Source organism: Microcaecilia unicolor, chromosome 2, assembly GCF_901765095.1.
Source record: "Microcaecilia unicolor chromosome 2, aMicUni1.1, whole genome shotgun sequence".
Classification (NCBI taxonomy): Eukaryota; Metazoa; Chordata; class Amphibia; order Gymnophiona; family Siphonopidae; genus Microcaecilia; species Microcaecilia unicolor.
The window spans coordinates 212,900,113-212,914,069 of NC_044032.1; the positions used below are offsets into that span (position 1 = coordinate 212,900,113).

Sequence of the window (13,957 nt, forward strand, 5' to 3'; positions counted from 1 at the left end):
CAAATCACAAGGGGACTTTAAGGGTGGGATTTGGGCGTTCCTAACGTTTTTCAGCCATAATGGAACAAAACAAAACCATCCAAGGCTAAAACTAAGACGTTTTGAGCTAGACTTGTTTTTATAACAAATATGGCACAAAAAGGTGCCTCAAATGACCAGATAACCACTGGAGGGTATCAGGGATGACCTCTCCCTATTCCCCTCAGTCATCAGTAACCTCCTCCAACACCCCAAAAATGTGATTAAAAACATTACTTGCCAGCAATTTGAATTAGAAATTAAGAAGTGCAATGGGAGTAAGACCAGCACTGGTGCAGCTTTTTTATTTTGACATGTGGTCTAGCTATCATCCATTTTAATTACTTTCTCTCTAGTTGTGTATACACAGAGAATTAGAATGGCACTGTCCCACCCCGTGTTACTTCTTCAGAGGCATCATACTAGAGCAATAGCCCAAAAGGGGGTTCTGTAGGCTTGAAAGCTCCATGTGCACTGGTTCCTTCGACTGTTTCTTACCTGGTTCTACTATATGACAGTCTGGAAAGATTTCTCCAAGACCAAGTTGGCTTGTAAAACTATTAATTTACTACAGCACATATCTCCTAAACTCTTAAGCATAAGTACTTTGAATGTTTGCTTAATACTCTGATTTAGATGTTCTTTGTTGTTATTTTTTCACTTTATTATGACCGTAGATGTAGGAGACTTGAGAGTTATACTGCTTGCTTCTGCAAGTAGTCTGCAATCTGCACTGCAGAGCAAAACAGTAGAGATGATCAAAAGCAACTAGTGGTGTAAAGCTGAATTTATTAGATGCTTTTTAAAAAATGACTCAACAGGGGCCGTGTTTCGGCTTGTAAAGCCTGCCTCAGGAGTCGGACACATGTGCCATGTCAGCTTCAAGAAGTCCATGCAGCCATTTTTCCTTTAATTAGTAGCAGACTTTGTTCTTTGGTTGCTTATTTCTCACTTTCTTCAAAACTGCATTGGGAAGTTCCTGGGAGACGACATTGCTGAAAGCCTCTGAAGAAGGTACCCAATGCAAGAGAGCCCTGTTGTTGTAGCCTGCAAATAGAAACTGGGTTTCTGAAGGGCAATGAACAGCTTCAAACCCCGGCAGTGGAGGGCCCAAGATTAACTGTGGCAGTTAATCTCGGGCCCCGCCACCGCTGGAGTTTGAAGCTGTATATGTGTCCATCTCCGGAGGCAGGCTTTACAAGCCGAAACACGGCCCGTGTCAAATCATTTTGAAAAAGCATCTAATAAATTCAGATTTACACCATTGGTTGCTTTTGGTTAACTCTGCTGTTTTGCTTTGCGTTGTCGCTGTGTGGAGAAAACATGGGATCATGTGTAGCCAGCAAAGATGGGATCATGGAGATGGAACAAGATAGGAAACACTTATTGCTATAACTGCTTTTAACTGATCAAACCAAATGAGAACACCTGGGGGGATGGGGGTGGAAATAGTAGAATTGTTTTGTTGTACCAAATAATTGATTAATGGTTAGTGTAGCGGCCTGAGAAACAGGGGAATCGGGTTCAGTTCCCACTGCAGTTCCTTATGACTGTGGGCAAGACACTTAACCCTCCATTGCCCCAGGTACAAAATCATGTAAACCACTTTGATTATAACCACAGAAAGGCAGTATATCAAATCCCATTCCCTTTCCCTTATAATGCTAGTTGATTGACTTCTAAATTGACCATTTAATATGCCTCAGAAGTGCCCCCCTGCAAAACAGGATTGTACAGTACTTTAACGTAATTATATGGTATCAGCACCTCTTGCTTTAAGTGTGTTCTGCTGTGTTTTGCAACACTTTAACCACCGATCTCTGCTTTTTCTTTTTCAGCATTGGCTTGAGCCCAACAAGTCCATTGCCAGGCAAATGAAATGTAAGTGTTGACAAGTCATGTGCATAATTTGTGCCTTTATTTGCAGTGCTCAGCGTGGATAACTTCTCTGCCAGTTTCTTTGGATTTTCAATGTTTACACTGTTCCTAGCAAACAACAGTAGCCATTCTGATGGGAGCACAACATACAACATAATGTAGCACTCAGTCATCAACTGCTATAACAGTAGTTAAACAGAAAAGCATAAAAGAAAAGCGTGCCTCTTGAGCATCTCATTCTCTACCTGTGACTGTTAGAGCACTCAGTGTGCCTCCTTGAGAGCACTGAAAAGTTTAACCGGCCGATATTTAAAACTGTTTAACCAGCCAGGAACGGCTCCTGGCCAGTTAAATAGCTTAAAGCCAGCTAAGCACTTATATTCAGCGTGAGACATTACCACTTAGTGGCTAGCCCGGTCTCTGGCTATGTCTTGTGACATAGCCGGTTAGCGCCAATATTCATTGGATGACCGGCTAAATTTAGAGGCCAGATAGACCCATGTAAATAGGTCTGTCTCTGGCCGCTATAACTTAGCCAGTCAGCCGATGAATATCAGCTTAACGGTCTATGTGCATAGTGGCCAACCCCCCCCCCCCCCCCACCCCGAAAATTCAATGCCAGTTGCCAGGGTTAGCTGGGCTCCCTCTCACAGTCTCAATATTGGATTCTAAGCTCTTCGAGCAGGGACTGTCTTTTTGTGTTTGGTGTACAGCGCTGTGTGTGCCTTGAGGCGCTATAGAAATGATAAATAGTAGTAGTAATATCGGCCCCACAGTCTCTTCAGATGCAACTACACCAGATTAAAAGATGATGGTATTCCAGTGCTACGTTTTGAGACTCTGTACCAAGGTGCCAGCTGAATGACAAAAGTTGAGCACACTGAATTACACATTGCTTAAGAATTGTCAATTGAAACAAAACTTCTTGGCAGTCTTAGTAGTCATGTTGAGGAAAATGCTTAATTTGAATAATTTTTTCACCTAAGCAATCTGCCATCATTTTGCTAAAGCTGCAATCAGATTTGTGTGAAGTGATATTACAGAAAGGAACTGAATTGTTTCATGGTATGGGAGTCCACTTTTGATCTTTTGGAAGTGACTTGGTTGAGAAAACACCATTAACATAAAACAACAGCAGGGCTGGTGTTCCCACTCTTGTGGTTGATTGTGGATCTCTCTGTTATGATAAAATGTTTTCGCTTTAGTACAGGTTGCTAGGTGCAAGGTTTGTGGCTGTTGTATTACACTTTAATCTTAACCCTTTCGGAATGCCATCATAGCCTGTATGTAAATATTGTGTGTGCATCAGTGAATTATGAAAGTAATTACCTTTCTGTATAGAATTTCAATCTGACAGGGTTTACTTTGGTAATAATTTTCTGATTGCACTGAATTTCTGAGTTTAGCCATTAGGGGCCGTGTTTACAAAGGCACGCTAGTGTTTTTAGTGTGCTGGAACCATGTAGATGCCCACAATATTCCTATGGGCATCTATACGGTTAGCGCACACTAATTTTTAGAACTCGCTAAAAACTGTAGCGCGCCTTTGTAAATAGGGCTCTTAGTTTGGTTTGTAGAATTAATAAAAAGGGTAATAAGGGTAGGGTAAATCTAGAAATAAAAGGACTCGGAGAAAACTAACTATCCAATGAGAGTAGCTTGAAGTATGTTAATTAATTTCAGTCAAGGTAATTATTGTGACAAAGCATGGCTTTTTTTTCTCATCAGAATCCTTTTCCTTAGTCCTTGTACACATCACAGGCAGGAGGAGGTCATCATGAGATTTCTCCAAAAGTTGGGTGCTAGTCAGGGCTTTTTCAAAATAGATGATTGTGTGCATAGCTTTCTAATTAAACTTGATTTCTGGAACCTAATTTGAGAACTACTGGAAGGAAAGGTAGCCTCCTTTCTCTTAACACACAGAGGATTTGCTCTGCACCAAACTCAAGCATAATTTTCCCTTTCCCATACCAGATTACAACACTGGCAAGAGAACACTAGGCCTCCTTTTTCATAGATCTCGTCTCTCTTATCTGGAAGTAGGGTAGCTATCTTACTCCAGGTTACCTGAACAAGCCGATCCAGTCCTAATTTTGCTCAAATGCATACATGGATCTATAGTTCTGAATTGTTTTTTTTTTTTTTTAAAGGAAATTGATAGGAAAAGTAGAACTACAAATCTATGTGTAAACCCCTTGGTGGTGCAGCATGGTATTACATTTCAGGAAAAATTACGTTAAATAAGTCATGATGATTTCCACAGTTAATCTCTATACCAAGCCAGGTGATTTAATATTAAAAACAGAAAATGTGTAACATGCAAATCAGTTGTTTTCAAGTTATTACAATATTGGTAGAAAAAGTATTACAAATTGTGTAAGATGTTAAGGTTTTCTTCTTTTATTATTACACTCAGGTATTTAAATATATTAGATTAAAAGAGTAACAGTAATGTTAAAATAATTAAAAACATTCTAAAATATAATACAATTTAAAATCACAGTTGTGTAATCTAACAGTACTGTTATAACACAAATTGCTGTCAATAAAACCAAATATCTCACCACAGTAGGAATCCCGGTATTGCTTCAGGATTCTTTCATTACATTTCACTATGACAACATAAGTCAACAAGTGCTTCAGATAAGCATAACAACATTCTCAAGCTTTAATACAATACAACCTCAGAGCTGGGTAATACATGTCTATGTGCATGCAGGATGATAATGATGACACTACTTAGCTCTTCACCAACTTGCCGCTCTCTTTTGTAGGCTAGCTTCTTGAGGCTCTGTTTTTAAGTTAGGTCCCGTACACACTATCAGCTCGCAGGTGCAGGTACCTACTGCTCCAACTCTAAGAAACACAAAAAGAGAACCCCTATCTTCCTATCTAGCTCAGTGTGTGTCCCTATCTGACTTTGTCAGTTTCTTCTTAGGCACAGGCCATGTTCAGCAGCTACTGAAACCAAAAGATGATTGTTTTAGCCCTGACTACAGTATTCCCTCTCCACTTAGCAAGCTGCTGACAGCTTTTTGTTGTCTGAGCACACACCACTCAAAATCACTTCCAGAATCTGAACTGTACAAATGAATGCTGTAAAAAGTCTTGGCAGCACAGGATTATCAAACAGAGCCTCTGCGGCTCTCTCTTGTATCCACTCAAAAATACAGTTCAAGTTAACTCACTTCTCAGCTCCCAGCCACATTTCAACATTCTATGAAACCTTCAAAATTTATATCAGAAAACCTCTTCTCATTCACAAGCTTGACCATGCAAGAGAGAACTGAATAGTTCTGAATCTGCTCTCCTTAAACAATAAAGTTCCAAGACTTCCCAGTCTCATGCCGGAGAACAAGGAAACCCTGCAGAACCATCCTTTAAATTATTTCTGGTTTGGGATAAATCAGGCTAGAAACTCTAATTTAGTATGAAGAAGCTTCTGAACATCATCAACTTCTACAAGTATGAAATCAGACTGAACCTTTTCCTTAGACAAAATGAATTTTTTCCCCTTAATTTCTCTTAGAATTAGTCTTCAAACTCTGTAACCAGTTTTTGTTTTAGGATAAATTAAAATAATTTTAATCAACCCAGAACTGTGGACTCTCTCAGAGACGTGGAGGGGCATTTTTGATATGACGTCTAAGTTGGACTTTGGCCATTTTTCGCTAAACGTCCCGAACCTGAATAGAAAAAATGACCATCTTCGCAACCGCAAAACATCTATTTTTTATTTTATTTTTTCGAAAATACCATTTGTAACAATTTTTTGTGTTCTGTGCGTTTATCTTTCAGGACACTTTCGAAAAAAAAAAGTACAAGTGAAAAACGTAGAAAAACAAGCCATTGGGATATAGGAGGTGACAGCGTTTATAGTAGACTGGTCCCCCAGACATTCCAGGAGAGCATTGGGGCACCCTAGTGGCCACTTCTGTGGACTTCATATAAATGCTTCCAGGTACACCTCCCATCATTGCTTCCTTAGCTTATCTGCTGAGCCCTCCAAAACCCACCACCCCCAACTGCACACCACTACAACATCTCTTACGGGTGAAAGGGCACCTATATGTGGGTACAGTGGGGTTCTGGTGAGTTTTAGAGGGTTCACAGTTTCCACCACAAGTGTAACAGGTAGGGGGAGGTATGAGCCTGGGTCCACCTGTCTACAGTGCACTGCACCACTAGACTACTCTAGGGACTTGCGTGCTGCTCTAATAGACCTGGCTATAACATCTAAGCTGGGGGAATAAGGGGAGTCATCTCTGATTCCCTCCAGTGGTCATCTCGTCATTTAGGGCACTTTTTTGTTCCTTGTTCATTCTAAAAACAGGTCTAGACCAATATGTTTGGATTTTTCCCTAGATGTTTTTGTTTTGTTCCATTATGGCTGTAAAACATCCAGGTGTTAGCAACGCCCTAAGCCCACCCTAATCCCACCTTCAAAACACCTCCAACATGCCCCCTTGTGATTTGGATGTACTGCAGATGAATTGCATAGACAGACATTTGCAAAACAGGTTTTGAAAATACTGATTTGAACGTTTTGAGAAGATTTTTTGTCCAAATGCTGCTTTATAACACTTTTTAAACATGTTTCTCTTTTGAAAATGAGCTTCAGTCACTGTTTCAGACTTTAAACTAACCTTTCTCCCATAGAAACCGCTGCTCTAACTAAACTTTTTTTTTAAACAGTAGAGCAAAGAAATTTATCTGTAGCAAGTATTCTCCAAGGACAGCAGGCTTTATATTTTCACGTGTGTGGGTGACGTGGTCTGTGTCGCCCAGTCCAGAGCTTGTAACAAGCTTTACAGAGCTCTATGGAGCCTGAGTCAGGCTCCACTGGGCATCCCCAAGTGCCTTCCCGTCTGCTGCGAGAGCACAGGACCAACAGTACAATACTATAGCATGCTACAAAGAGAAGATAAGTCCAAGGGGAAGTGGGAGGGTATGTGGGAATATAAAGCCTGCTGTCTTTGGAGAATACATGCTACAGTTAAGTATCGCTTTCTTTGAGGACAAGCAGGCCTATAATTCTCACATGTGGAAAATTCTAGCTACCAGGCTCACCAAAAACAACAACCATTGGTCAATTGGACCTCGCAATGGCGAGGGCAAAAAACAGATTGACCTGAAACTATGTACAAACTGAGTGAGAGTGCAGTTTGGAACAGAACAAAATGGGCTTAGTAGGGTGGAGTTGGATTCTAGACTCCAAACAAATTCTGCAGAACTGTCTGTCCAAACTGACTGTCACGTCGGGTATCTTGTTCAAGATGTGAATGTGTGGACTGAAGACCATGTTGCAACCTTGCAGATTTCTTCAATGGAGGCTGACCTCAAGTGGGCTAACAATGCAGCTGTGGCTCTGACACCGTGAGCCTTGATGTGACCCTCCAGGGCCAGGCCAGCCCAGCCTGGGCATAAGTAAAAGAAATGCAATCTGCCAACCAATTAGAGATTGTGCATTTCATGATGGCAACCCCATCCTGTTGGAATCAAAAGAAACAAAAAGCTGAGTGGACTGTCTGTGGGGCCTAGTCCACTCAAGATAAAAGGCCAGTGCTTGCTTGCAGTCCAAGGTGTGCAGTGTGCTCTCACCAGGATGGGCATGAAGTCTGGGAAAGAATGTTGGCAAGACAATTGACTGGTTCAGATGGAAGTCTGACACAACCTTAGGCAGGAACTTAGGGTGCAGAGGACTACTCTGTTGTGGTGAATCTTGATATAAGGTGCATCCATTACCAGAGCCTGAAGCTCACGGACCCAGCGAGCTGAAGTAACAGCCACCAAAAATATGACCTTCCTGGTCAAGTACTTCAAATGACAGGAATCAAGTGGCTCAAAAGGAGCCTTCATCAGCTGGGTGAGAATGATGTTGAGGTCCCATGACACAGGGGGAAGTTTGATAGGGGGCTTTGTCAACAGCAAACCTCTCATGAAGCAAACAACTAGAGACTGTCCAGAAATGGACCCTCCACACGATGATGATAAGCACTAATTGCACTGAGGTGAACACTTACTAAGTTGGTCTTGAGGCCAGACTCAGAAAAGTATAGAATGTATTCAAGCTGGGTCTATGTAGGGCAGGAAACGGGATCTAGGGCTTTGCCCTCACACCAGATGGCAAACCTCCATTTGAAAGAGTAACATATCTTAATGGAATCTTTCTTGGAAGCCAGCAAGACTCTAGAGACACCCTCTGGAAGATGCAAGGAAGCAAATTCTAAGATCTCAACATCCAGGCCATGAAGGCCAGAGACTGGAGGTTTGGATGCAGAAGAAGAGGGAACCAGATCTCCTGGGGCCAGTAAACAGCAATTAGAATCATAGTTCTGTGGTCTTGCTTGAGTTTCAGCAAATTTGTCCCCACCAGAGGTATGGGAGGATACACATCCAGAAGACCTGTCCCTCAATGAGGGAGAAAGGCATCCAACCCTAGTGAGCAACACTGGACCCTGTGGGAACAGAGGGAGGGAGAGTGACACTGACCCTGTGGGAGGGGGGGAGGCAGGAAGATTGGGATAATGGAAACTAAAAACGCCCAGCTCAAAAACGTCCTAATCCGAGCCATTTGGTCATGGGAGGGGCCAGGATTCGAAGTACACTGGCCCCCCTGATATGCCAGGACACCAACTGGGCACCCTAGAGGTCAGTGCGGTGGACTTCAGAAACAGCTCCCACATGCATAGCTCCCTTACCACGGGTGCTGAGCACCCAACCCCCTCCCCCAAAACCCACTACCCACAAATGTACAACACTACCATAGCTCTTAGGGGTGAAAGGGCACCTACATATGGGTACAGTGGGTTTTGGAGACCTCCCATTTACCAGCACAAGTGTTACAGGTGGGGGGGGGGGGGGGGGGGATGGACCTGGGTCCACATGCCTGAAGTGCACTGCGGTACCCACTAAAAGTGCTCCAGGGACCTGCATACACGCAGGCCTCTATGACTTGTTGCTGCTATATAACATTGGCACACCAGTTGACACCTGAAGACTAATCTCTCCGAAAACTTCCTTTATTGGAATAAGCACGCTTACTCACAGTTAACTGAAGATCAGAGGTTGTGCTCCACTGGCAACGAGTCTCGCTGGTACTGAGATGAGCAGTAGGTCAGAGCTGGCAGAATGCTGTACAATGCCCTCTTTCAGCCACATTCAAGGTAAGAACTAAGTTCTGTAACGTGGCTAACACGTGAAAGGGATCTAAAACTGGCTTACAAAAATGGCCACTACCTCATGGACTACCGGAAACAAAACAGGGTACACTCTGACCCAGTAAGCAGGGGGAAAAGCACCATGGGAGTAGAGTCTACCAACTACCAACATCTTGAGCATTTAACACAAGCTAGTGGAATCACGGAGCCCAATACCCTACACCCACCATAATGCATTGCTGATGTGACTCTGCAGTGCGCATAATAGAAAAGGTGTCACACTCACCCGAGAGCCACATCAGAACCAGGTAAAGGCTGTCACAGGATAGAATACATTTTGCTGTCATAGAGGTGGGTACGGCATTTGAGGCTGGCATAGAGGCTGGAAAACAAAGTTTTTAAAGTGGTTTTTTTTTGGTGGGAGGGGGTTAGTGACCACTGGGGGAGTCCAGGGAGGTCATCCCCGATTCCCTCCAGTGGTCATCTGGGCAGTTGGGACACTTTTTTGGGACTTGTTCGTGAAAAAAAAGGGTCCAAAAAAAGTGACCCAAAATCGCGGTAAAAACACCTTTTTTTTCGATTATCAGCTAAAGACGACCATCTCTCCTCGGCCGATAACCACGCCCCAGTTCCGCCTTCACCACGCCTCCGACACGCCCCCGTCAACTTTACCCGTTTCCGCGACGGATTGCAGTTGTAAACGCCCAAAATCGGCTTTTGATTATACCGATTTGGGCGCCCACGGGATAAAGATGCCCATCTCCCGATTTGGGTCGCAATATAGGCGTTTTTCTCTTTCGATTATAAGCAGGATATTCATCTGTTTTGTAGAAGTTTATATTTTAGATATACAAATGGATTATTCTGTTTTGAACATGTTTCAGGGGCAAATGGTTTTATAAGTCCAAATAAAAATAAATATTTTGTTTTATGCAGATCTCTTTTGTTTAAACATAACTACATGGGCTATAAGCCCCTAATGCAGTCCATTGGTTTTCTTATATTTTGTTCTTGTGATGACTTACACTGTGCCAAAACTGAAAACAGAGATAAGAGTTGAGGTTAAATGATGTGCTCCACAGGAGAAGGTATGACTATAAAGTTTAAGCCGGTCCCCCTGCAGTAGCCATCTCCATTTATAAAAAAACAATAGCAAAGTAGATTTGCATTCTCTCTTGTTAGGGGGTGGGGAGAAGATCTAAGATGAGTTGTGGGGGCTGGTGGAATTTTCAAGGGTCTATGAAGTGGGGGAGGGTTATTTTCAAAATATATTTGTCAGTACTCCAGAAGCTGCTTTGTTATTTCCAGTGCTGTATTGTGGTTTTCATTGGAGCACTAGATGCCTGCTTTTTTTCTTCATGATGACAATAAACATAGTTCTCTATAAAAATACTTGCAGAAGTTTTAATGCCTATCCAGCTTATAATTGAAAAAGAAAAACGCCTATATTGCGACCCAAATCGGGAGATAGACGTTTATCTCACAAAAACGAATAAAGCGGTATAATCGAAAGCCGAATTTGGACGTTTTCAACTGCACTCCGTCGCGGATGCGGACAAAGTTGATGGGGGCGTGTCAAAGGCGTGGTGAAGGCGGAACTGGGGCGTGGTTATCTGCCGATCAGAGATAGGCGCCTTTCACCGATAATGGAAAAAAAATATGCGTTTTTAGCGAGAATTTAGGGCACTTTTCCTGGACCCTGTTTTTCCACGTATAGGGCCCCAAAAAGTGCCCTAAACGACCAGATGACCATTGGAGGGAGTCGGGGATGACCTCCCCTGACTCCCCCAGTGGTCACAAACCCCCTCCCACCACAAAAATATGCCGTTTCACAACTTTTTATGTTCACCCTCAAATGTCATACCCACCTCCCTGGCAGCAGTATGCAGGTCACTGGAGCAGTTATTAGGGGGTGCAGTGGACGTCAGGCAGGTAGACCCAGGCCCATCCCCCCCACCTGTTACACTTGTGCTGGTAAATGGGAGCCCTCCACACCGCCCCCCAAACCCACTGTACCCACATGTAGGTGCCCCCCTTCACTCCTTAGGGCTATAGTAATGGTGTAGACTTGTGGGTGGTGGGTTTTGAGGGGGATTTGGGGGGCTCAACACACAAGGGAAGGGTGCTATGCACCTGGGAGCTCTTTTACCTTTTTTTTTTTTTTTGTAACAGTGCCCCCTAGGGTGCCAGGTTGGTGTCCTGGCATGTGAGGGGGACCAGTGCACTACGACTCCTGGCCCCTCCCACGAACAAATACCTTGGATTTATTTGTTTTTGAGCTGGGCGCTTTCATTTTCCATTATCGCTGAAAAACAAAAACGCCCAGCTCACAAATTGTCGAATAAAACATGGACGTCTATTTTTTCCCAAAATACGGTTCGGTCCGCCCCTTCACGGACCCGTTCTTGGAGATAAACGCCCATGGAGATAGACGTTTTCGTTCGATTATGCCCCTCCACGTGTGTGATTTTTTTTTAATTTGACAGAAATGTAATTTATTTTAAAGCTTCCCCTATGAACATATAACATAAATTTTTAAATCAGCAAAACAGCACTAAAACTTATTGTACCTGCTAGACACAGCAGAAACTCTCTTTGCATATGTCCAAAACTTTCTGGAAGGGCTGCTTACACCTAAATCCAGCTGTATTCATTATCTGAGGGGCAGCATACACATAGATTCAGCTCTGTTTCTCATCAGAAGGGCTGCATACACCAGGATCCTGGAGTATTTTGGTCCAGAAGGGCTGCCAGGATCCTGGAGTATTTTGGACCAGAAGGGCTGCATACACCATGGTCCTGGTCTATTTTGGATCAGAAGGGCTGCATACACCAGGATCCTGGTCTATTTTCGATCGGAAAGGCTGCAGATCCTGGTCTATTTTTGATCAGAAGGGCTGCATACACCAGCATCCTGATGTATTTGGGATCAGAAGGGTTGCATACACCAGGGGCGTAACCAGATTTCAGCGGGAGGGGGGTCCAGAGCCCGAGGTGAGGGTGCACATTTTAGCCCCCCCCCCCCCGGCGCCGCCGACCCCCCCCCGCCATTGCCGCTGCCACCACCAACAACAACTTTGACCCCCCCCAGCCGACGACCCTCTTGACCCCCCTCCTGCCGCCAACCCTCCCCTGCCATCGCCTACATTTGCTGGCGGGGGGCCCCAACCCTCGCCAGCCGAGGTCCTCTTCTTCCGGCGCAAGGCTTTGTTCTGTTTCTGAGGCTCACGTCTGCACGTTGTCCGCACGTCAGACTCACAGAAACAGAACGAAGCCTTGTGCCGGAAGAAGAGGACCGTGGCTGGAAGGGGTTGGGGTCCCCCGCCAGCAAAGGTAGGCGACGATGGGTTGGTGGCGGGAGGGGGGGGGGTTGAGAGGGTTGTCGGCAGGGAGGTCCAGGGCCAAATCTATGGGGTCCAGGCCCCCGTGGCCCCACATAGCTACGCCACTGGCATACACCAGGATCCTGGTGTATTTGGGATCAGAAGGGATCCTGGTGTATTTGGGATCAGAAGGGCTGCATACACCAGGATCCAGGTCTATTTCTTATCAAAAGGGATACATACACCAGGATCCTGCATAATTGTACATCAGAAGGGATTCATACACCAGGATCCTGGTCTATTTTGAATCAGAAGGGATCCTGGTGTATTTGGGATCAGAAGGGATCCTGGTGTATTTGGGATCAGAAGGGCTGCATTCACCAGGATCCAGGTCTATTTCTTATCAAAAGGGATACATACACCAGGATCCTGCATAATTGTACATTAGAAGGGATTCATACACCAGGATCCTGGTCTATTTTGAATCAGAAGGGCTGCATACACCAGGATCCAGGTCTATTTCTCATCAAAAGGAATACATACATCAGGATCCTGCATAGCCTCTCTAGCTAACTGGTCTCTTTTCTTCATACAAAGACACAGAACACAGTTAGAAGGGGTATGTTAGGCCTGAAACACTGGAGACACCAAGAATGGGTGTTTTTGCTTGAAATGATCCTGTTACACCGGCTACAGTGCTTAAAGCCACTGGGAACCTTTGATGACATGGAAGAAAAAACAGCCATGGCTAAATCAGAAGACTCGATGGTGCTGAAAAAAAGGGCAAAGCACCAGAGAAAAATCAAGAGAAGAACCCGACCGAGGCTGAGGCCTAAGTGTGTCCTACCGAGCGCAGTAAATATAAATAAAACGTAAAACAGGGAAAAAGAAACTAAAATGTAAGGGAAAAGGAAGAAAAATACCCCGAACGAGGTGCAGGGTAGGAAAAAACAAAAAAGAAACCAGGAAGACACTAGAAGAAGCTCTTTGAAAACCGAACCGGCAGCTGTGAGGCGCTGAGAAAACACACGTCCTCTGCTAACCGTGGAAAAAACAGAACTGTTGGTCCTGTGCTCTCGCGGCAGGTGGGAAGGTTCGACTCGCTTTCCAAAGAGCTCTGTAAAGCTTGTTACAAGCTCCAGACCAAGCCATGTGGATCACACTACCCACACATGTGAGAATTATAGGCCTGTCTGTCCTCAGAGAATTTCTGATTACCTCAGAGCTGTTTTTCCCAAGATTCCGCAGATGACACATGCAGCGCAGAATTCCAAAAGCTGCAGAGACAGGCATACAGTTTTTGCACATCAAAATATTAATTCTCCCTCAAAAATATTCTTTTTCCAGAATTTAACTTAATAAAATACAGTTCTCAGTCACTCCTGCACACTGACATTACCAGCCACAGCCTTCTGAGGTTCCCGAAACACCAAGCTGTCAGCCCAGGTAAACCGTGTTATAGAGTTACATGTTCAAGAAAGAGTTGAAGCAGGACTCTAAACAGGATTTGATTTAGTACATTGGGCTTTTCATTTTGTTACAGCTTGAGGCAGTGAAAGAGTAGCATCTCCTCAGAAA

At 44.1% G+C, this 13,957-nt stretch overlaps 1 protein-coding gene across 2 annotated transcripts in view; it reads left to right on the top strand.

The window, feature by feature from the left end:
* The window catches only part of FRMD3 (FERM domain containing 3), a 396,218-nt gene that overhangs the window by 222,837 nt on the left and 159,424 nt on the right, over positions 1-13,957 (top strand). For both annotated transcript variants that reach the window (XM_030193696.1, XM_030193697.1), the window contains exon 3: positions 1,857-1,899. In XM_030193696.1, the coding sequence (XP_030049556.1) occupies positions 1,857-1,899 (43 nt within the window). The remainder of the gene's footprint in view (positions 1-1,856; positions 1,900-13,957) is intronic.